The sequence below is a fragment of the Vulpes lagopus genome, chromosome 7, assembly GCF_018345385.1.
Source record: "Vulpes lagopus strain Blue_001 chromosome 7, ASM1834538v1, whole genome shotgun sequence".
NCBI lineage: Eukaryota > Metazoa > Chordata > Mammalia > Carnivora > Canidae > Vulpes > Vulpes lagopus.
The window spans coordinates 80,273,111-80,298,717 of record NC_054830.1 but is presented as its reverse complement, the minus strand read 5'-3'; the positions used below and the strand labels follow the sequence as shown (position 1 = coordinate 80,298,717).

General features: G+C 31.3%; 1 protein-coding gene across 2 annotated transcripts in view; it reads left to right on the top strand.

Annotated features, from left to right (window-relative positions):
• RECK (reversion inducing cysteine rich protein with kazal motifs) overlaps window positions 1-25,607 on the top strand; it is a 95,738-nt gene that overhangs the window by 41,688 nt on the left and 28,443 nt on the right. For both annotated transcript variants that reach the window (XM_041764079.1, XM_041764078.1), the window contains exons 10-16: window positions 6,443-6,622; window positions 11,968-12,180; window positions 13,765-13,901; window positions 16,186-16,326; window positions 18,185-18,373; window positions 20,125-20,247; window positions 23,970-24,141. In XM_041764079.1, the coding sequence (XP_041620013.1) occupies window positions 6,443-6,622; window positions 11,968-12,180; window positions 13,765-13,901; window positions 16,186-16,326; window positions 18,185-18,373; window positions 20,125-20,247; window positions 23,970-24,141 (1,155 nt within the window). The remainder of the gene's footprint in view (window positions 1-6,442; window positions 6,623-11,967; window positions 12,181-13,764; window positions 13,902-16,185; window positions 16,327-18,184; window positions 18,374-20,124; window positions 20,248-23,969; window positions 24,142-25,607) is intronic.

Below are 25,607 nucleotides of genomic sequence, written 5' to 3'. Positions count from 1 at the left end.
TTATCAATTTTTAAAATTAAACTAATGTGTAGGCACTTTGGAAATAGTACTGATATTATTTTAGTTATTTACAAGTTGTTTTGTAATCATCAAGTACTGCAAATAAGATAGTATATATTAACTACAATAGTATATAAAAGCTATGGAATTCATAAGCCTTTACATGTAGATATCTTGGCCTATCTTAAGGAATATAAGTGGCTTCGGGATAATTTTTCAGGGAGAAACTGGTGAACCCTGAGTCTGTAAAGCTTCTTTTTTTTTTTTTAATTTTTATTTATTTATGATAGTCACAGAGAGAGAGAGAGAGAGAGGCAGAGACACAGGCGGAGGGAGAAGCAGGCTCCATGCACCGGGAGCCCGATGTGGGATTCGATCCCGGGTCTCCAGGATCGCGCCCTGGGCCAAAGGCAGGCGCCAAACCGCTGCGCCACCCAGGGATCCCTCTGTAAAGCTTCTTAAATCTGAGGACCATGTCACAGTTTTATGTCCTGTGATTGAAACATAAATATAAGGGAATCTATCTTTGTGGAGGCAAAACGTATGCCTTACCTTACTTTACGTAAAGGCAAAAGAGAGATCAGAAATTAGAAGATATAATTGTGCCAAGAATAAGGATGTACAAATACCGTAATTAAATATTACAGTTAGCACTGAGCTATGTAGCAACCATAGCAAAAAGGAAAGAGAAGGATGACAAAAGAGACTAACATTTTCATGGAAAAGTTCAGTTTATGGGTCTAAATTATGGGAGATAAATTTTAGTCTTTTGGCTTTTGTACTTTTTTCTTATTTATATTCTTATTTATATTAATTCTTATTAATTCTTATTTATATTCTTATTTATATTAATTCTTATTTATATTAATTCTTATTTATATTAATTCTTATTTATATTAATTCTTATTTATATTAATTCTTATTTATATTAATTCTTATTTATATTAATTCTTATTTATATTAATTCTTATTTATATTAATTCTTATTTATATTCTTATTTATATTAATTCTTATTTATATTAATTCTTATTTATATTAATTCTTATTTATATTAATTCTTATTTATATTAATTCTTATTTATATTAATTCTTATTTATATTAATTCTTATTTATATTAATTCTTATTTATATTAATTCTTATTTATATTAATTCTTATTTATATTCTTATTTATATTCTTATTTATATTCTTATTTATATTAATTCTTATTTATATTCTTATTTATATTCTTATTTATATTCTTATTTATATTAATTCTTATTTATATTAATTCTTATTTATATTCTTATTTATATTCTTATTTATATTCTTATTTATATTAATTCTTATTTATATTAATTCTTATTTATATTAATTCTTATTTATATTCTTATTTATATTCTTATTTATATTAATTCTTATTTATATTAATTCTTATTTATATTCTTATTTATATTCTTATTTATATTAATTCTTATTTATATTCTTATTTATATTCTTATTTATATTAATTCTTATTTATATTAATTCTTATTTATATTAATTCTTATTTATATTAATTCTTATTTATATTCTTATTTATATTAATTCTTATTTATATTAATTCTTATTTATATTAATTCTTATTTATATTCTTATTTATATTAATTCTTATTTATATTCTTATTTATATTAATTCTTATTTATATTCTTATTTATATTAATTCTTATTTATATTAATTCTTATTTATATTAATTCTTATTTATATTCTTATTTATATTAATTCTTATTTATATTCTTATTTATATTCTTATTTATATTAATTCTTATTTATATTAATTCTTATTTATATTAATTCTTATTTATATTAATTCTTATTTATATTAATTCTTATTTATATTAATTCTTATTTATATTAATTCTTATTTATATTAATTCTTATTTATATTAATTCTTATTTATATTCTTATTTATATTAATTCTTATTTATATTAATTCTTATTTATATTAATTCTTATTTATATTAATTCTTATTTATATTAATTCTTATTTATATTAATTCTTATTTATATTAATTCTTATTTATATTAATTCTTATTTATATTAATTCTTATTTATATTCTTATTTATATTAATTCTTATTTATATTCTTATTTATATTAATTCTTATTTATATTCTTATTTATATTAATTCTTATTTATATTAATTCTTATTTATATTAATTCTTATTTATATTCTTATTTATATTAATTCTTATTTATATTAATTCTTATTTATATTAATTCTTATTTATATTAATTCTTATTTATATTAATTCTTATTTATATTAATTCTTATTTATATTAATTCTTATTTATATTAATTCTTATTTATATTCTTATTTATATTAATTCTTATTTATATTCTTATTTATATTAATTCTTATTTATATTCTTATTTATATTAATTCTTATTTATATTAATTCTTATTTATATTAATTCTTATTTATATTCTTATTTATATTCTTATTTATATTAATTCTTATTTATATTAATTCTTATTTATATTAATTCTTATTTATATTCTTATTTATATTCTTATTTATATTAATTCTTATTTATATTCTTATTTATATTCTTATTTATATTAATTCTTATTTATATTAATTCTTATTTATATTAATTCTTATTTATATTAATTCTTATTTATATTAATTCTTATTTATATTAATTCTTATTTATATTAATTCTTATTTATATTCTTATTTATATTAATTCTTATTTATATTAATTCTTATTTATATTAATTCTTATTTATATTAATTCTTATTTATATTAATTCTTATTTATATTCTTATTTATATTAATTCTTATTTATATTAATTCTTATTTATATTCTTATTTATATTAATTCTTATTTATATTAATTCTTATTTATATTAATTCTTATTTATATTAATTCTTATTTATATTAATTCTTATTTATATTAATTCTTATTTATATTAATTCTTATTTATATTCTTATTTATATTAATTCTTATTTATATTAATTCTTATTTATATTAATTCTTATTTATATTAATTCTTATTTATATTAATTCTTATTTATATTAATTCTTATTTATATTCTTATTTATATTAATTCTTATTTATATTAATTCTTATTTATATTAATTCTTATTTATATTCTTATTTATATTCTTATTTATATTCTTATTTATATTAATTCTTATTTATATTAATTCTTATTTATATTAATTCTTATTTATATTAATTCTTATTTATATTAATTCTTATTTATATTAATTCTTATTTATATTAATTCTTATTTATATTAATTCTTATTTATATTCTTATTTATATTCTTATTTATATTAATTCTTATTTATATTAATTCTTATTTATATTCTTATTTATATTAATTCTTATTTATATTCTTATTTATATTCTTATTTATATTAATTCTTATTTATATTCTTATTTATATTAATTCTTATTTATATTAATTCTTATTTATATTAATTCTTATTTATATTAATTCTTATTTATATTAATTCTTATTTATATTAATTCTTATTTATATTAATTCTTATTTATATTCTTATTTATATTAATTCTTATTTATATTCTTATTTATATTAATTCTTATTTATATTAATTCTTATTTATATTAATTCTTATTTATATTCTTATTTATATTCTTATTTATATTAATTCTTATTTATATTCTTATTTATATTAATTCTTATTTATATTAATTCTTATTTATATTAATTCTTATTTATATTAATTCTTATTTATATTCTTATTTATATTAATTCTTATTTATATTCTTATTTATATTCTTATTTATATTAATTCTTATTTATATTCTTATTTATATTCTTATTTATATTAATTCTTATTTATATTAATTCTTATTTATATTCTTATTTATATTCTTATTTATATTAATTCTTATTTATATTAATTCTTATTTATATTAATTCTTATTTATATTAATTCTTATTTATATTAATTCTTATTTATATTCTTATTTATATTAATTCTTATTTATATTAATTCTTATTTATATTAATTCTTATTTATATTAATTCTTATTTATATTAATTCTTATTTATATTAATTCTTATTTATATTAATTCTTATTTATATTAATTCTTATTTATATTAATTCTTATTTATATTAATTCTTATTTATATTAATTCTTATTTATATTAATTCTTATTTATATTAATTCTTATTTATATTAATTCTTATTTATATTAATTCTTATTTATATTAATTCTTATTTATATTCTTATTTATATTAATTCTTATTTATATTAATTCTTATTTATATTCTTATTTATATTCTTATTTATATTAATTCTTATTTATATTCTTATTTATATTAATTCTTATTTATATTAATTCTTATTTATATTCTTATTTATATTAATTCTTATTTATATTCTTATTTATATTCTTATTTATATTAATTCTTATTTATATTAATTCTTATTTATATTAATTCTTATTTATATTAATTCTTATTTATATTCTTATTTATATTCTTATTTATATTCTTATTTATATTCTTATTTATATTAATTCTTATTTATATTAATTCTTATTTATATTAATTCTTATTTATATTAATTCTTATTTATATTCTTATTTATATTAATTCTTATTTATATTAATTCTTATTTATATTAATTCTTATTTATATTAATTCTTATTTATATTAATTCTTATTTATATTCTTATTTATATTAATTCTTATTTATATTAATTCTTATTTATATTCTTATTTATATTAATTCTTATTTATATTCTTATTTATATTAATTCTTATTTATATTAATTCTTATTTATATTAATTCTTATTTATATTAATTCTTATTTATATTAATTCTTATTTATATTAATTCTTATTTATATTCTTATTTATATTAATTCTTATTTATATTAATTCTTATTTATATTCTTATTTATATTCTTATTTATATTAATTCTTATTTATATTCTTATTTATATTAATTCTTATTTATATTAATTCTTATTTATATTAATTCTTATTTATATTAATTCTTATTTATATTAATTCTTATTTATATTAATTCTTATTTATATTAATTCTTATTTATATTAATTCTTATTTATATTAATTCTTATTTATATTCTTATTTATATTAATTCTTATTTATATTAATTCTTATTTATATTCTTATTTATATTAATTCTTATTTATATTAATTCTTATTTATATTAATTCTTATTTATATTAATTCTTATTTATATTAATTCTTATTTATATTAATTCTTATTTATATTAATTCTTATTTATATTCTTATTTATATTCTTATTTATATTAATTCTTATTTATATTAATTCTTATTTATATTAATTCTTATTTATATTCTTATTTATATTAATTCTTATTTATATTAATTCTTATTTATATTAATTCTTATTTATATTAATTCTTATTTATATTAATTCTTATTTATATTAATTCTTATTTATATTCTTATTTATATTAATTCTTATTTATATTAATTCTTATTTATATTCTTATTTATATTCTTATTTATATTAATTCTTATTTATATTAATTCTTATTTATATTAATTCTTATTTATATTAATTCTTATTTATATTAATTCTTATTTATATTAATTCTTATTTATATTCTTATTTATATTCTTATTTATATTAATTCTTATTTATATTAATTCTTATTTATATTCTTATTTATATTCTTATTTATATTAATTCTTATTTATATTAATTCTTATTTATATTAATTCTTATTTATATTAATTCTTATTTATATTAATTCTTATTTATATTAATTCTTATTTATATTAATTCTTATTTATATTAATTCTTATTTATATTAATTCTTATTTATATTAATTCTTATTTATATTAATTCTTATTTATATTCTTATTTATATTCTTATTTATATTCTTATTTATATTAATTCTTATTTATATTCTTATTTATATTAATTCTTATTTATATTCTTATTTATATTAATTCTTATTTATATTAATTCTTATTTATATTAATTCTTATTTATATTCTTATTTATATTAATTCTTATTTATATTAATTCTTATTTATATTAATTCTTATTTATATTAATTCTTATTTATATTAATTCTTATTTATATTAATTCTTATTTATATTAATTCTTATTTATATTAATTCTTATTTATATTCTTATTTATATTCTTATTTATATTCTTATTTATATTAATTCTTATTTATATTCTTATTTATATTAATTCTTATTTATATTAATTCTTATTTATATTCTTATTTATATTAATTCTTATTTATATTCTTATTTATATTCTTATTTATATTAATTCTTATTTATATTATTCTTATTTATATTAATTCTTATTTATATTCTATGAAATAGTTCATAGAATTTGAGTTTTATGCAAATCAAATATTCATTTGGCTCATCTGTGTTTCTGCATTTGTGCCTTTGTTTCAGAGAACTGTGCACTAAACTTTATAGCATGAGCTGGGGCAACACACAGAGCTGGCAAGAGTTTGATCGTTTTTGTGAATATAATCCAGTGGAAGTGTCCATGTTGACCTGTTTAGCAGACGTTCGGGAACCTTGCCAGTTGGGCTGTAGAAATCTTACTTACTGTACTAATTTTAACAACAGGTAAGAGCAAACTGTTGTACACGGAATGGAAGTGTTTATCATTTTCTTGTTTTTAAGTAAGTGAAAAGACCACTTTACTCTGATTTTTACTCTGGTGCTAAGTTAAAAGGAAGTAGTATTTTTTTATTATTTCATCTTTAAATGCTATAACCCATCCAGTAAATCACCTCTGGGAAAGGAAGCACTGTAACAAAATCCTTTCTAGACTAAAGATTTTAAAGAATCTATAATTCAAAGAATCTTTTCTGTCTTCAATCTACCATTCTCCCCCTCTTCCTTATATTACACAACCAGTGGAAACAATCCACTGCAGAATAAATCACCGTGAACAATTTGGTCATCCAAATGCCCTCTTTTCAACAGTTTATGTAGAAATTTACTTCAACCTGTCTGAAGGTCCCACTCAGTGACTTCCCTACTTCATACAAAAAAATATTTTCTTACCTATTTGTATTTTATTGAAGTATCAAGTATGGTCAGAAAAACAAGGGCCCAAAACTGAATGGGTGAACAAACATCCAGAAGCATAGAGAACATGATATCAGAGAAGCCAGAGAGAGAGTTCCTAAATAAGAAGGGGCTGGTTTTGTGAGCTACAGCCTGGAGATCAAGAGGGTGAAGAGGAAAAGGATAATTCAGTTGGACCAGAAGGAAGTTCAAATGAACATAAATCCTATTCTTTTAAAAGTATTCAGAATAGGGGCACCTGGGTGGCTTAGTTGGTTAAACATCTGCCTTCGGCTCAAGTTGTGATCCTGGTGTCCTGGGATGGAGTCCTGCATCAGGCTCCCTGCTGCTCCGTTTCCCTCTACCGTTCCCCTGCTTGTGCTCGCTCTCTCTCTCTCTCTCTCTCTTTCAAATAAATAAGTAAAATCTTAAAAAATAAAAACATTAAAAAAAATAAAATAAAAACATTCAGAATATTTTTAATAAGGTATTCAGAATATTATTTCAAGTAAGAAAATTGAGATATCTTTACAGCTGATGATTGAGTGTTAGCCAATAAGGACCTGGCTTAGAGATTGAATAAATTTGAAATCTGAAATGTTTAAAGTTAAACTTGGGCATGTAGTCTGGCTTCTGGGGATGGTGGAGTAGTTTGTATCAAACTAATACTTCTGCAAGTACCAATTATGAACTCTGTACAAAATATTTGGTAAGTATTGTTTTAAAGACATTAGAGGGTGACCAAAAGCAGGAAGGGCTGTATCTCATAATACAGAGAACCACACTGCATGAGAGCACATTTATCCAGTTTTTCCTTCATGGGCACTCTCAGCCCCCTTGCATGGTATAAAGAATTCAAGTAAAAAGCATTAGTCTTGGCCTGAGGAGTTAGAGAACAGAGTTTAGGGCTGCCAGAGTAGCTAGATGCAAGAGTAGAAAACCCCAGAAAAGTGGGAACCATGAAAGGAGATGTCCTCAAATCTGCAAACAAACTCCCCATAAATCCTTAAATTTAATAAAGTGACAATATACAAGGTTAACATACAAAAGCCAATTGTATTTCTGTATGTTAGCAACAAACAATTGGAAAATGAAATTTATTTAAAAAATACAAATTTGGGATCCCTGGGTGGCGCAGCGGCTTGGCGCCTGCCTTTGGCCCAGGGCGCGATCCTGGAGACCCGGGATCGAGTCCCACATCGGGCTCCCGGTGCATGGAGCCTGCTTCTCTCTCTGCCTCTCTCTCTCTCTCTCTCTCTCTGACTCTCATAAACAAATTTAAAAAAAAAAAAAAAACAAACAAATTTATACGATTGCATCAAAAAACATGAAAAAGAATAAATTTAACAAAAGAGGTATAAGAACTATATATTGAGAACCAGAAAACTTTATAGAAAGAAATTAAAGACAGTGAATAAACAAAGAGAGGTACCATGTTCATGAATTAGAAGACTCAATATTTTTAAGGTGTTAATTTTTCTGAAACTGATCTCTAGATTTTTTTTTTTTTTTTTTAGATTTTATTTATTTATTCATGACAGACACAGAGAGAGAGAGAGAGGCAGAGGGAGAAGCTGCTCCCTGCATGGAGCCTGACTTGGGACTCGATCCCGGGTCTCCAGGATCACATCCCAGGCTGAAGGCAGCACTAAACCGCTGGGCCACCAGGGCTGCCCTGATCTCTAGATTCTGATCCCAATCAGAATCCCAACAGGCTTTTTATTTTCTTTTTTTAAAGATTGATTTATTTATTCATGAGAGAGACAGAGACACAGGCAGAGGGAAAAGCAGGCTCCATGCAGGGAGCCCAATGTGGGACTCGATTCTGGGTCTCCAGGATCAGGCCCCGGACTGAAGGCAGTGCCAAACCGCTGAGCCATCAGGGCTGCCCTGCAACAGGCTTTTTAAAATAGAAATTGGCAGACTAATTCTGAAATTCAACTGAAAATATGAAGGACCTAGGATAGCTGATAGAATTTTTTTAAAAATAACAAATTTGGAGAACTTACAGTACCTGATTTTGACCCTAATTATAAAGCAACACAAAGTGAAGCAATATAAATTGGCTTAAGCTTGGGCAAATAGATCAGTAGGACAAAACAGAGACACAAGAACAGACCCAAACACAGTAAATTGATTTTCAACAAAGGGAGCAAGTCAATTCAATGCAAAAAAAAAAAGAAACATCTTTTCAACAAATGTTGCTAGAACAGTTGACTGTATGAAAAAAAAAAAACCTCAACCTCAATCTCACACCATATACAAAAATTAATTTAAGGAGTACCTAAGCAGTGCAGTCAGTTAAGTGTCTAACTCTTGGTTTTGGCTCATGTTATGATCTCAGGGTCATGAGATTGAGCCCTGTGTCAGGCTTCGTGTTCAGCATGGAGTCTGCTTGAGATTCTCTCTCCTCCCTCTACCCCTCCTGCTCATTCTTTCTCTCTCTCTCTCTCTCTCTCTTTCAACAAACACATAAATAAAATTAACTAAAGATGGATCCTAGAACAAAACAAAAGCTGAAAATGTAAAGCTTCTAGAAGAAAACATAGCAGAATATCTTGAAAACCTTGGTGTAAACAAAGATTTTGTAGACAAGAGACAAAATGTACTAATTATAAAAGGAAAAAATTAATGAGTTAGGGTTCAACAATAAATACTTGTTCACCAAAAGACACCATTTAAGATTTGACAAGGTAGGCCACAGTTTGAGAAAATATTCAGTGTATCACATTTGCACACTTACAGTCACACAAATTTGACAAAGGACTTGAAACCAAAATATATAAATAACTCCTACAATCCTATAATAAAAAGTAAACCCAATTAAAAAAAAAAGGACAAAAAAATCTCAAGGGTCTTTCACCAAAGAAGACATCAAAATAGACATTTAAGTATATGCAAAAGTTCTTTGTCATTATTTATGCAATATGTAATTAAAACTTCAGTGAGATGCCTCTTCACACCCATTAGAATAGCTAAAATTAAAAGACTGAGAAACATGTGAAGCAAGTGGAGCTCTCATACTTCACTGATGAGGATATGAGATGGTTTAAGCACTTTGGAGAATTCTCTTGCAGTGTCTTAAAAAGTCAAGTCCATGACCTAGCAATCCCATTCTGAAGCATTTATTCAAGAGACATGAAAACCTAAGTCCCCCCAAAAAAGAAAAAAAGACTTATACAGTAGCCTTATTCATAAGAACCCAGAATTTGGAGAAAAATAAGTCAATCATGGATCAAGAAGAGAATGAAAGAGCATATTGTGGTGTATCCAAACAACAGAATAGTACACAGCAAGGAAAAAGGAAAAATCCAAACTACTGATAAACCCCATATGTGGATGAGTCTTATGTTGAATGGAAGAAGCCAAACACAAAATATAATCTTTATAATTCCATATATATGAGTTCTAAGAATAGGCAAAGTAATCTATGATATAAAGATCATAAAGTCATTGCCTTTGGAAGGAGGAACTGGCTGTAGGGGGTCATAAGGGAACTCTATGGGGTGATAGAAATGTGCCATATTTTGTTTGGGGTTTTGATTACATGGGATGAATACAATTTTCAAAACTTACTGAACTCTTAAGATCTGTACATTAATTCTTTGTAAATTATATCCCAATAAAATATTTTAGCTAAATAAAATAAATTTTTAAATTTTAAAAATTTTGTTTATCAAAAGATACCATTAAGAAAATGAAAAGGTGAGGGGTTACCTGAGTGGTGGTTTCACCTTAGGTCATGATCTCAGGGTTGTGGGATCAAGGCCGATTTTGGGCTCTGTGCTCAGTGCAGAGTCTGCTTGAGATGCTCTCTGTCCCTCTGCCCCTCCTGCTCATGCTCTCTCTCTGTCTCTCTAAAATAAATACATCTTTAAAAAAAATGAAAAGGCAAACCACAAACTGGAAGAAAATATTTGTTATACATATATCTGACACAGGACTTATATCCAGAATATATAAAGAACTCTTTTATAATCAATAGTAAAAAGACAACTTTTTCTAAAGAGGGTGAATAGCTAGAAAGACACTTCACAAAAGAAGATACCCAGATAGCCAATAAGTGCATGAAAATGTGTTTGATGTGATTGGTCATCAGCAAAATGCAAATTAAAACCAGTAGAGTACCACTGCATGCCAGCAGAGTGGCTACAACTAAAGGTACTGACAACAGTTCCAAGTGCCTGGAACTTTCATACATTGCTGCTAAGAGTGTAAAATGGTGTAACCACTTTGGAAAATAGTTTGGCAGTTCCTTAGAAAATTATGCCCCAACAATACCATTGTGGCCATTAAGAGACACATGAAAACTGGACACAGACTTTGTCTATAACCAGGTGAATGAAAAAAAGAGTGTTTCTTAAAGTGTGGTGCATGGTCTCCCAAACACCATGAGATCAAAACTATTTTTTAATAATAATACTAAGATGTCATTTGTTCAAACTCTAAATTCGAGTATAGTTCACACACAATGTTACATTAGTTTCAAGTGTACAACTTGGTAATTTGACAAGTTTAATACACCATGCCATGTTCACCACAAGTATAGCTCCCATCTGTCCTGTTTGTATATTTCATTTTTATATTATATCTGTTTCTAAAAGTTGGATCATTTACTTTGTGATATGAAAAAATGGTACAATCTAAAGATGATAGCCCCACACAGAGCATTTTGAAAGTTCAACTGCATCACAAAATCTTTGTTAAAAAGGAAAGATGTAGTCACAATCTTAATGTGTCTACGTTGAATCTCCATACGTTCAAAGCTGATATTCTTTGATGCGTTGTATATACTTAAGAAAATCAGATTTTCCTGCTGCATCAGTATGTTAGGATTTTACCTATTCTCTCTAGAAAATAATTGCCTCTTGATTCTTTCTGCCCTTTTTTCTTTTCAGGCCAACAGAACTTTTCAGGAGTTGTAATGCTCAGTCAGATCAAGGAGCCATGAATGACATGAAGCTGTGGGAGAAAGGAAGCATAAAGATGCCATTTATCAACATACCTGTTCTTGACATTAAGAAGTGTCAGCCAGAAATGTGGAAGGCAATAGCTTGTTCACTGCAGATTAAACCTTGTCATAGTAAATCCCGGGGAAGTATTATTTGCAAGTAAGTTTCTTTCCTCGTAATGACTCTCCAGTCTTGGTTCAGACCATGATTTGAACTGTAGCCTATTTTTAGAGTTTTCTCTCCCACCACTTCCCTTTGCCTATACTTCCCACATGTTAAATTTCCTCCTCTGCTTAAACTACTCTTCCATCTTCACTTACCCACTGCCCATCTTTCTTAGCCTCTCTCAGATGCAAGTCATTCCTATGGAATCTTCCCAGATCTCTCCAGCTAATAGTAATTTATCCTTCCTACAAACGTCTATAGGCCTTTATTTGAACTACTCTCATGGAATTTAGTTCCAGAAACATTTATTGAGTACCTTCAATGTGCAATTCTGTTTTTATATTTAATATGTGTACTTTTATTCTGTTAGAGTTTTTTCTCCTTGAGGAATTTATTCTTCCTTGTGACTCCTTTTTCTTGTCTCTTCTTTTCTCTTTTTCTCTTCAGGGATTAGCATAATCCTGATACACAGTAGGTGTTCCATACATGTTTGATGAGTAAAGGAATTACTGAATATAGTCATTAGGGCCTGTTTCTAGGGAACATTTTGTGAATTGTTTGCTTAGGAGATCTAGGATAAAGATAAAAAAGCTGCTGTGCTGGGTAAAACCAGAAGCATTAACCATGTAGTAATTTATGCCACCTGATCTTCAAGCATCTATTTTTCTAAAAACCAAGTTACTATCCAGCCCCTAAGTTGTTGGTGTGTGTCTTGGTGTTATGGGGCACTTGATGACTGATGGCATATTATTTCAACCTTAAACAGTGTCCACATCTATTCTGTGGCATGACTTGGGGAAGACCCGAGGAAGGAGAAAGATGAAGGGTAACTTTAGTGACGAGCAAGAGGCAACCAGTGGGAAATCTATGGATTCTTAGCATGAAAACTTAAAGAATCAAATCCCTTTTGAAGACTGAGAAAATTTTAAGTAGTGTACTTTCCAGTTGTTATGGGCCAAACACCTTAATGTTGATAATTTTTAAAATATTTAAAAAGAGAAGGGGAGAGAAGGAGGAAGAACCAAGCAAGCATGAGGTCCTGAAAGAAAGGATTTTGCAAAGAGCAAATCAGACTAGTCTAGTTTAATTTTCTTTCTTTTTTTTTAAATTTTTTAAATTATTTATTTATTCATGAGGACACAGAGAGAGAGAGGCAGAGACACAGGCAGAGGGAGAAGCAGGCTCCATGCAGGGAGCCAGATGTGGGACTCCATCCCGGGTCTCCAGCATCACACCTCAGGCTGCAGGCGGTGCTAAACTGCTGTGCCACCCGGGCTGCCCTAATTTTCTTTCAAAAACAGGGACAAGCCACATTGATCGTAGTAACAGTATGAGTATAAAATTTGAGCGAGGCCTTTGATCTCAGATAAGAGGAAAGGATGCTTTGATATTACAATATGTTACTTACTACTATGCAACCTGAAGTCTTCTCTGACTTCTGATTTCTTTTGACTTCTGATGTCTAACCTACCAATTGTAAATCATTGTTATGAAAACTCACCTTCTAGAAGGCTTCAGAAACAGAATTGATGTTGACAAGACAACATGAGATGATTTGTGTGTATTTTTCTTTTTAAGATCAGATTGTGTGGAGATTCTTAAGAAATGTGGGGACCAGAATAAATTCCCTGAAGACCACACAGCTGAAAGTATTTGTGAGCTTCTGTCACCTACAGATGACCTAGAGAATTGTATACCTTTGGATACATACCTCAGTAAGTACTTTGTTTTTTTAGATTTTGAATACTTCTCCCTTCCATCTCTGCCCTTCATGTTTGCTTTGGATGAACATCTATCTGCTGAAAATGTGTGGTTTAATGATACAATCTCAATTGCAGACTCTTATTTGTTTGGCCCTTTTGGCCTTGGAAAGAATTATCATCTTAAAATACATAAGCACAAGTGATTATCTTATTCTGAGGAGCTGATGTACTATTGTCAATCAAGAATTCTGAGCAATAAAAAAAAAAAAAAAAAGAATTCTGAGCAATGAGGGATCCCTGGGTGGCGCAGCGGTTTGGCACCTGCCTTTGGCCCAGGGCGCGATCCTGGAGACCCGGGATCGAATCCCACGTCAGGCTCCCGGTGTATGGAGCCTGCTTCTCCCTCTGCCTGTATCTCTGCCTCTCTCTCTCTCTCTCTCTCTGTGACTATCATAAATAAATAAAAATTAAGAATTCTGAGCAATGAATCTGGGGTAATCATCTTAGATAACAGCTCCATATCATTGTCATGATTTGACCAGGAAGTGGAATTTACCCCTAGGGAATCTTTAGCTTTTTGTCTTCAGAATATTAGTGGACCTGAGCCAAGCTTGGTTTAGACCAACCCACCAACAAGGGAGTAAGGAATGACGGTCTGGGTTAGTACTTGAAAATGCAACTTTTGTCTCTGCCAAAATAATTCTGCTAAGAGCTAGGCCAAGAGCTAGAAGAGTAAGTTGGTATCCCATTGAGGGATCCTGAAGCTGAGTGTCTTAGCAGGAGATGACCCTGTGCCTTGGAAATCTGATGGAACTCATACACACCACTGTTGTTAGGGTAACGAAAGTGTCTATGCTGCCGCCAGGGGGCGTTAGTGCTCTGAGCTGGCTGGAAAGGCGGACCAAGAATTCAGCTCCTATTTAGTTTTCCTGTGTTAGATAAGACTGAGTTCTACTGCAAATAACAGAACAACGGGTAAAAGAAAAGGAAAGCCATAAACAAACAAATAGATAGATTGATAGATAGATAGATAGATAGATAGATAGATAGATAGATAAGTAAATAAGTAAGTAAGTAAGTCCAGGGCTGTTACAGTACTCCACCATCTAGAGTCCACGCTCCTTTTGCTTTCCACACTGTCCTTAGTGTTTGGCTTCCATCATCAAAGTTACTTCAGGTACTTTATCATCTCAACATGGCTCCTGGAATTCTAACCACCATGTCCTAATGTAAGGGAAAACCACCCTAGCTGTAAGGGAAACTGAGAAAGATGATCTTCTTAGCTGTGAACCCATTGTGTCATACTGTTATTAGTAAGCAGGAAGAGAAGAGTAGATGCTAGATTTGCAGCTCGTGATATCAGCCACACTTTCTTAAGGCCAACATACTATGTCCCTCAACCTTTATGACCAATATAGCACCCCCCCAATAAAAAAAACATTGTACTAGAGTTTAGACCTCCGTGGCTTTGAACAGACCACTTCTTTCAACCTCAGCTTCCTTATTTATAAAAAGATTGGGCTGTATGAGATGAACTCCAAGAACCCTTATGCCTTTACTAGCCCCAGTCTGAGTCTGGCCTAAAATAAAATGAGCAAAACTAATGTATTCACAAGCCTAGACTCTATTTGAGCAGTGAAATATATGTGTAGAATGAAAAAAATTAAAGAAATGTTTTTGTTTGAATTTTAACACTCTTTAAATATCACATACACTTTATATGAAGTGAGACTCTTCCATGGTCATTATTTCACAAGTTGACAAATATAATCATGGTACAGGATCCATCTTACCATAGTGAATTATTATAGTTTATGGTAAAATGTGCAGAGTTATTCCTCTTAGGCATAAGCACCTATTTGGCCACCCTATCCAAAGTATACTTAACCACTTTCCATCCCTTTATACTACTTATTACTTATCATTAGGTAACTTTTTAAATTTATACACATAGAGACACACATGCATACATATACTCCTAGTCTATTTCCCAAATAAAATGTAAATTCTACAATAGAGATTTGTCTATTTTGTTCACTCCTGTACCTCCAAAGCCCAGAACCTTTCCCAGTATATCATAGGTACCCAGTAAATAAACAAGTGAATGAATGTATATATGTTTATGCTAAATTCACAAATGATCAGAGAATCTCTGTGTTTTGATAATTTACTAGAATTAGGCCTCACTTTCTACTCACAAGTTCTCCATTTATTCTAGCCATAATTAATTCAGATAATTTACAGACCTCTGTTACCTTTTTGGGTTGGTTAATCTGATCTGTGTTTGGTTTTTCAGGGCCAAGTACTTTGGGTAATATTGTAGAAGAGGTCACTCATCCCTGTAACCCAAATCCTTGCCCTGCTAATGAGCTCTGTGAGGTAAATCGGAAGGGGTGTCCGTCTGGAGATCCCTGCCTTCCATACTCTTGTGTTCAAGGTAAGACGTAGATGGGTGTGGATGTGGGGTGAGTGTGGATTTGTGCCGCTGGTTATGTCTTTATAAGGATTATCTTGGGATCCCTGGGTGGCGCAGCGGATTGGCGCCTGCCTTTGGCCCAGGGCGCAATCCTGGAGACCCGGGATCGAATCCCACATCGGGCTTCCGGTGCATGGAGCCTGCTTTTCCCTCTGCCTATGTGTCTGCCTCTCTCTCTCTCTCTCTCTCTCTGTGTGACTATCATAAATTAAAAAAAAAAAAAAAAAAGTTTATAAGGATTATCTTTGGAGTGAGCTCACAACGAACTTTATTTTCTAAGTTATGTTTTTCTGTAATTTTGAGGTTTTCCCCATAAACATGTGTTAGTTATATAGGCAGGAAAAGACAAAGACAAATGTAATTTTCAACGATCATTTAGATTGTAAACTGATTCTCATAATGAGTTACAGGGTTCTTGACAACAAAAGAAAAGAAAACCTTGAGCCAGTTTTTTGTACATTCTCTCCCATGTTGTAATGTTTGAAAAAGTGTACTGCACATTATTCATGTTTTTTCTTTTCTTTCCTTTAGTTATATGGAAAAAAGACATACTCAAGGAATGTACAGTTATCTCCATAAGCTTAATGTTTTATTGAGATGCATATGATTTTAAGACTGATTTATTTTTTGAAATGCAGGAGACCTCTTGAATAAGAAATATTTATCCCATTGGATTTTGATGTCTTTATCTCTTTGTGCATCCCTTTAGAGTACAGTGGCAACATTTTGCTTCCTTTTCCCTATTTCCCAATTGAAAATGTTTCTTTGTCATATTAAAATCACCATTTAAAAATGTGAAAATAAATAAAATCTTGGGGCACCTTTATTGCTCAGTGGTTGAACGTCTGCCTTTGGTGCAGGTCGTGATCCCAGGGTCCTGGGATTGAGTCCCGCATCGAGCTCATCTGCAAGGAGCCTGCTTCTTCCTCTGCCTATGTCTCTGCCTCTCTCACTGTGTCTTTCATGAAAAAATAAATAAAATCTTTACAAAAATAAATAAATGAATAAATAAATATATCTGTGAAATAGGGGTACCTGGGTGGCTCAGTCAGTTAAGCATCTGCCTTTAGCTCATGTCATGATCCTGGAGTCCTGGGATCAAGTCCCACATTGGGCTCCCTGCTCAATAGGGAGCCTGCTTCTCCCTCTCCCTATGCCCCATACTCATGCTTTCTCTCTCTCTAGTGCTCTCTCTCTTAAATAAATCAACAAAATATTTTTAAGAATTATCTGTGAAGTAAAAAGGAATAGAAGATTAAATTAAATAATTAAATAACTATGATGTCTCAAAGGATCATTTATAATATCTGTGTAATACCAGAATATATCAGCTATAGAGTCAAGATAAACCTTGTTAAAATTGGAAATGAATGGGTTTTCCTTAAGTCCAATGAAGAACTCACCTTTACTTTGAATTTACAATATGCGTGCATTCCATTACTAAAAGTTTTCCTGACCAAGCGTACTCTAAAAATATTATCAGTTTTTATAGTCCATTTTAAAAATATCTGTGATTTTTTAAATATCCTTGGTAAGCCTAAAGAAGTAAAAAACAACAAGAACAACATACCTTATAGCATTTTTGTACTGAACTATAGCTAGCTTTGGGGTATAGATCCGTAATCACCACCATCTCACGGACCATAGACTTTTCATATGAGAGGAAATGGTTTGGTCAGTGAATCAAACCAATTCTTCAACTTAGTGAAAGTTCTATTACATAATCTTTAGTACCACACAGTGCCTATAGGACTTATGTAAAATATTTTTAATGTTATAAAACAATACCATCTCTCTCAGCTTATTTTTGTTTGTACAGGTTGCAAATTGGGAGAAGCCTCTGATTTCATTGTCCGTCAAGGGACACTAATTCAGGTGCCATCATCTGCAGGGGAAGTTGGTTGTTACAAAATTTGCTCATGTGGACAAAGTGGACTCTTGGAAAACTGTGTGGAGATGCACTGTATAGATCTTCAGAAGTCGTGTATTGTCGGAGGAAAAAGAAAAAGTGAGTCTTGAACTGTATTTGCTTTTTTTCTTTTTATTTTTTTTTAAGATTTATTTATTTATTCATGAGAGACACAGACTGAGAGAGGCAGAGACATAGGCAGAGGGAGAAGCAGGCTCCTCGCAGGGAGCCTGATGTGGGACTCGATCCCAGATCCTGGGATCATGACCTAAGCCAAAGGCACGCCCAACCACTGAGCCACCCAGGCGTCCCTTTTCATTTCTAATATGAGATTAGTTATCTTAACTTTATAAGAACATTGGGTAGATTCCCACCAAAGAGTAAGGTCTACAAATCAGATCCTCCAGGGCAGTATTTTTCAAACTGTACTCTACAGGACACTAGGACTTCTAAGGAACCTTCTTAGGAGCCTCCTCAAGAAGGGATTAATAGGGATCCCTGGGTGGTGCAGCGGTTTGGCGCCTGCCTTTGGCCCAGGGCGCGATCCTGGAGACCCGGGATCGAATCCCACGTCGGGCTCCCGGTGCATGGAGCCTGCTTCTCCCTCTGCCTGTGTCTCTGCCTCTCTCTCTCTCTGTGTGACTATCATAAATAAATAAAAATTAAAAACAAAGAAGGGATTAATAGCTAATAACAATTAATTAATTATACTTACTGAACTTTTAATTGTTTTAAGCACATTCAGTCCTAGGCCTGACTCCAAAGCCCTTGCCCTCCACAGGAAAGGACCCATGTGTGTCCTTCCCATCCCTTCCTCAATTGTGTCTCTTAACCAGTAGTAAAAGTCAGAGTTTGGCATCCTAGATAGTGAACTGGAGGGTGGGTACTACACTGTTGACTAGGCATTGGGACAGAGCACATGAAGAAGTGCCCCCCTTTGATGCCCTCTCTAAAAGTTGGAGGGTCTTGCTCTCACTGCTTCCTTAACCGTGTTTTGCTTATAGCCCTAACAACCATTCATGTCAATATACAACCTCAAAAATTGTGGGGAAAAATGCTACTTTTGAGAATGTACTCCCCCACAGCTGTTCACTCTGCCACCCTCTCCCCTCCATTACCCTATACCCATCAACCAGAGTAGTTCAGCTTTAATATGCCTCTTGGTTTACTCTTCTGTCTGAGATCTTATTTGAAAGAGGAGTGCTTTTGGCTAAAAAGAGCCTATAATTGTCTGCCCTAGAACAAGTCAGGTATTCATTTTTTAGCCCATATTCCACTTAGCCAAAATGTAAGGTAGGTACCATGTATCACAATATTTGAGGATAAACAAATTCATTCCTTCCATGAGTTCCACTGGCTAAATACCTATTCTTTACAGAAGAACATACTAGTGCCTTATGGGGCTAAAACTGGGGTGAGGGATTGAGGTCATGCTGTATGTGATCAGATGGGGGAGAATTGGAGCACAAAAGGAGCAGATCAAGTGTCTTCAAGGACCTAGTCATTCCTGCCAGGGCATCAGGAGAGTCTTCAATTCAAAGATGGCATCAGGGCTGATTCCGGAGAGATGATCAAAGTTCCAGAAGGAGAGGAGCAGTGAGGCAGAAAGGGAAGCCAAAAACATTCCCAGATAATAGGGAACAGTCTGGTGAGACTAGCCATTAGGGGTTTAGAGAGAAATGGTGGGAGGTAAGTATGAAAATATAAATGTTACAGATTTAACTTTCTAGTCTGTATATTCAAAAGTCATCTTTCAAGAATTTCTATTTTAAAACTTAAACTATTACATTTTTAATTTATGGTTTACTCATAAATGCATGAAATGGGTCAACATTTTCTCTTTTTCTCAGGTCATGGGGCATCGTTTAATATTGACTGCAATATCTGTTCTTGTTTTGCTGGCAATTTGGTGTGTTCTACCCGCCTGTGCCTCAGTGAGCACAGTTCCGAAGATGACCGTCGCACCTTCACAGGTAACCATGGCCACCCATTAGTGGCCATCATCCCTTTGTATCCATTTTGCTTCAAGATAGCTTTGCTGGTCTAGCCATAACTGCAGATATACACAGTAAAATAAATACATAATCCAAGAACAAGGTACTTTCCCTCTCTGGATCTGTTTCCTCCTCTCTGAATGGAAGACATTAAACTAAAGGGTTCCTTAGGGGCACATGGGTGGCTCACTCAGTTAAGCATCTGCCTTCAGCTTGGGTGGTGGGATCAAGCTCCATGTCAGGCTCTCTGCTCAGCAGGGAGCCTGCTTCTCCCTCTCCCTCTGCCTACCACTCTGACTGTTTGTACTCTCTCTCTCTCTTTCTCTGTCAAATAAATGGGTAAATAAAATCTTTAAAAAAAAAAAAAAAAAAGATTTCTCAGGACCCTTCCACCACTAGTATTAAAATTCCATGGGTCAAAAAGAACAGGGCCAAGTGACTGGGACAGTTTCAGTTAAGAGGAACTTTTCCACTTGCTAAAATACCCCATCCACCCCTACCATTATGTTATAAAAATGTATTTGATAAATTTGTTTGTGTTCTAGTGTTTTTCTCATCACCTTTTTCCCAGTCCTGCCTTAGTTTACTGGATCATTAGGTACAGACACCTATAAATAATGCTATATGTAGGAAAAGCAAAGAATGCTCCCTCCAATCTAGTTTATAAAATCTAGAAATTAGATGTTAATATCTGGCTTGAGGGATTTCTGGAATGTCAAAGGGTAATACCGAAGACAAGACAAGGACAAAGTTTGTAAAGTCATCATGTAGGTTCCTTCCACTCTTCATCTCCTTAGGGAAGGGGAAGAACAAGAAGGTACTTTAGGAAACTATTGTAATTTTAAGACTTAAGCATTTTTATAAACATCTCTGAGTTGTGTTTGGACTAGGACAATATTTGAGTCTCAAGAAATGTGGTATACTTTGTGGCCAGTAGAGTCTCCTTAGAGTCTGCCAGCTAAATAGTCATTACCTGCATTTATCCCAGAACATGAGGGGCTATATGCTACAGGTGAAAAGGGTCCTGCTAGTTGGAAAGTTCATCTTCCAAAAACATTTAGATGTAAGTAAGTTGGTAAGTAAATTAAATAAATAAATAAGTAGTCTTCCGCAGAAATCTTTAGTTCACTCTTCATCCCCAATGGTTTTATGGTTTCTCTAAGCAGAATGAATTGCTCTTATCAAAGCAGAGCTGATAAAGGATAATAACAACAATGATGACAATAAAGCACCAAGGTTGGTACTCAGAGTGGATAGAGGATGGGGTGTTAGTCCTGCTTTCACTTCTCCAGAAACCTGCTGCACACTTCTTATTTCTGATTTACTTTTTATTTCCAATGGGCTGGAAGTACAAGGTCAGTAAACTCCTAATGTCTTCTCCTCCCACCCCTCTCCATGTGTAATACTAACTCCTGGGAAAGAAGAATCAACTTGCTGCTGCAGTGGCATGAAATGGAGTAAAGGCAGCTACCTGGCTCCTCTTTGCCCAGAACCAAGAGTATTTCAGATCTAGAGCAAAGCCATTCCCAGTTGATAGCAGTCAACCGTGCTGTTGCTGTCAACAGCTGTAGCTGCTTCTCAAGAAAAAGGCATCTCCTCTCACTAGCCTCTTAACTTACTGGAGCATAATCCAGCAGCATAAAGCAAAAGAATGTCAAGAAAGTAGTTTTCTTGATTGATTGCTCATAAACATTTTTTTTTGCTCATAAACATTTTTAAGTCTCAAAATTACAATAATTTCCCAAGTACCTTCTTGTTCTTTTGGTATTACCCTTTAATACCATTCCAGAAATCCCCTTAGCCAGACTTCAGATGTCTAACTAGATTTATACACTAGAATGGGAGGAGCATTCTTTACTTTTAGTACCTTTAGCTTTGTTTACAATTTTTTTGCTCTTTTCCCACCCTAACTACAATATTTTACCACCTCTTCATTTTTAAGATTCTTCCTTTTTTACTTTCATATTTCTACAATTACAGGTCCTAGATATATTTTCCACTTCTAGATTCCCTTCAACATACTCAATTTTGGGAGATATACAAGATATGGTTTTTTTTGTTTTGTGTTTTTTGTTTTCTCTGCCTCATTTTGTTCTACAATGGCTGAAGTTTATACCTTCTAAAACATGACCACTGTGCACCCAGAACCAAATGCTATACCATGCTGGTTCGTTCTGTGAGATGCCTCATTCCCATTCTGCCCCCCTTTTTTATTTCATTTATGTTTTGGTGGTCAACGTTGGAGCCCTCTACAAGTATTTATGGTTTATATAAATTTGGGACTGAGCATCTTCTAATACATAGAACTTAATATACTTAGAAACAAGAGGATCACCCTCTAGAACCCCCAGGTGGACTACATTCTCCCTCCACTCTAACTTCACCACCACCATCTCCCAGTCCCCCCACTGTTTTTCTCTTCTCCTTTTTTTCCTTTTTTCTTTTTTCCTCTTCTTCTTTAGGATTCCTGGCCTTTTATTTTTTACTACTTTGTTTTAAAGATTGTTTTTCACTTTAGTGGTCCTTTTGTTTTATTTCGTTCTGATCTTTGTTTTCAATTTTTGGTCTCTGACCTCAGCAGAATCATCTAGGGTGAAATTTACTTAGGTTGTGGTTGATATCCTTGATGCAGCCCGCTCATACAGCCACTCTTCATGGAGCAAAATGACTAGAAAGAAGAACTCACCACAAAAGAAAGAATCAGAAACGGTACTCTCTGCCACAGAGTTACAGAATTTAGATTACAATTCGATGTCAGAAAGCCAATTCAGAAGCACAATTATAAAGCTACTGGTGGCTCTGGAAAAAAGCATAAAGGAATCAAGAGACTTCATGACTGCAGAATTTAGATCTAATCAGGCCAAAATTAAAAATCAATTAAATGAGATGCAATCCAAACTGGAGGTCCTAATGACGAGGGTTAATGAGGTAGAAGAACGAGTGAGTGACATAGAAGACAAGTTGATGGCAAGGAAGGAAGCTGAGGAAAACAGAGAAAAACAATTAAAAGGCCATGAGGAAAGGTTAAGGGAAATAAATGACAGCCTCAGAAGGAAAAATATACATGTAATTGGTGTTCCAGAGGGCGCCAAGAGGCCCAGAGGGCCAGAAAGCATATTTGAACAAATCTTAGTATATGTGCTGCTGAAGCACATATTTGAACAAATCATAGCTGAGAACTTCCCTAATTTGGGGAGAGAAATAGGCATTCAGATCCAGGAGATAGAGAGGTCCCCCCCAAAATCAATAAAAACCATTTAACACCTCAACATTTAATAGTAAAACTTGCAAATTCCAAAGATAAAAAGAAAATCCTTAAAACAGCAAGAGACAAGACATCCCCTAACTTATATGGGGAGAAATATTAGATTAACAGCAGACCTCTCCACAGAGACCTGGCAGGCCAGAAAGGGCTGGCAGGATATATTCAGCTTTGTTTATGTGGGTCTCTACCCCAGGGATCAAGGTTTGGAAGCCCCTCAATTAGCTAGCAATAAATGGAACAAAGGAAAGCCATTTTGCAAACAAATGGTTTTTCAGAGCCTTACCACCTTTAAAAACACTGTCAGAGATTGGAGGAATGCTTTTTCCTGACTTAATTCACAATTCTATTTTAACTTTAGATCTCAATGTTAATTAGGAAATATGATGGGCAGGGGAATGTACAGGTACCCATCACTTATTCTATGTCCTCTCCACAGGTCTGCCCTGTAACTGTGCAGATCAGTTTGTCCCTGTGTGTGGGCAGAATGGACGCACTTACCCCAGTGCCTGCATTGCTCGCTGTGTTGGCCTCCAAGACCATCAGTTTGAATTTGGCTCATGCATCTCAAAGGATCCATGTAATCCTAATCCCTGCCCAAAAAACCAAAGGTAAATTAAATGGCTCTTTTTATTTTTTCTTTGTTTATTTTAATCATCTGGTACTCATCACCTATTTCGCCCATCCCCCCACTCACCTCTCCTCTTATAACCATCAGTTTGTTCTCTGTAGTTAAGAGTCTATTTCTTAGTTTCTCTCTCTCTCTCTTTCTCTTTTTGCCCTGTGTTTGTTTCTTAAATTCCATATCTGAGTGAAATCTTCTATGTCTTTCTCCGATTTACTTCCCTTAGCGTTATACTCTTTAGTTCTATCTATGTTGTTGCAGATGCCAAGATTTTATTCTGTTTTATGGCTGAATAATATACCCTTGTGTTGTACACACACACACACACACACACACACACACGCACGCACCCATATGCACACACACACATACATACACACACCTCATCTTTATCCATTCATTCATCGATCGATGGATACTGGGCTGCGTCCATATCTTGGCTATTATAAATGATGTTGCTATAAACATAGAGGTGCATGTATGCCTTTGAATTACTGTTTTTATTTTTGGGGGGTAAATACCCAGTAGTGAGATTGCTAGATCATAGGGTAGTTCTATTTTTAATTTTTTGAGGAACCTCCATACTGTTTTCCATAGTGGCTGCACCAGTTTGCATTCCTACCAATAGTGCAAGAGAGTTCTTTTTCCTCCATATCCTTGCCAACACTGGTTGTTTCTTGTGATGTTGATTTTAGCCATTCTGACAGGTCTGAGGTGATATCTCATTGTAGTTTTGATTTGCATTTCCCTGATGATGAGTGATGAGCATCTTTTCATGTGTATATCAGCCATCTATATGTCTTATTTGGAGAAATGCCTGTTCTTGTCTTCTGCCTATTTTTTAACTGGATTATTTGTTTTTTGAGTGTTGAGTTTTATAGGTTCTTTATATATTTTGGATACTAACCTTTTATCAGATATGTCATTTGCAAATATCTTTTCCCATTCTGTAGGTTGCCTTTTAGTTTTATTGATTGTTTCCTTTGTTGTACAGAAACTTTTTATTTTGATGTAGTCCAGATAGTTTGCTTTTGCTTTTATTTCCCTTGCCTCAGGGGACCTATCTAGAAGAAAGTTGCCACAGCCAATGTCAGAGAAATTACTGCCAATTTTCTCTCCTAGAATTTTTGTGATTTCAGTCTCACATTTAGGCCTTTATTCCATTTTTAATTTTTTGGTGTGTATGGTATAAAAAAAGTGGTCCAATTTCTTTCTCTTGCATGTTGCTGTCCAGTTTTCCCCACACCATTTATTGAAGAGACTTTTTCCCATTGGATATTCTTTCCTGTGCCGTCAGAGATTAATTGACCATATAATTATGGGTTTATTTCTAGATTTTCTATTCATTGATCTATGTGTCTATTTTTGTGCCAGTACTATACTGTTTTGATTACTACAGCTTTGTAATATAACTTGAAGTCCAGAATTGTGATGCCTCCAGCTCTGCTTTGC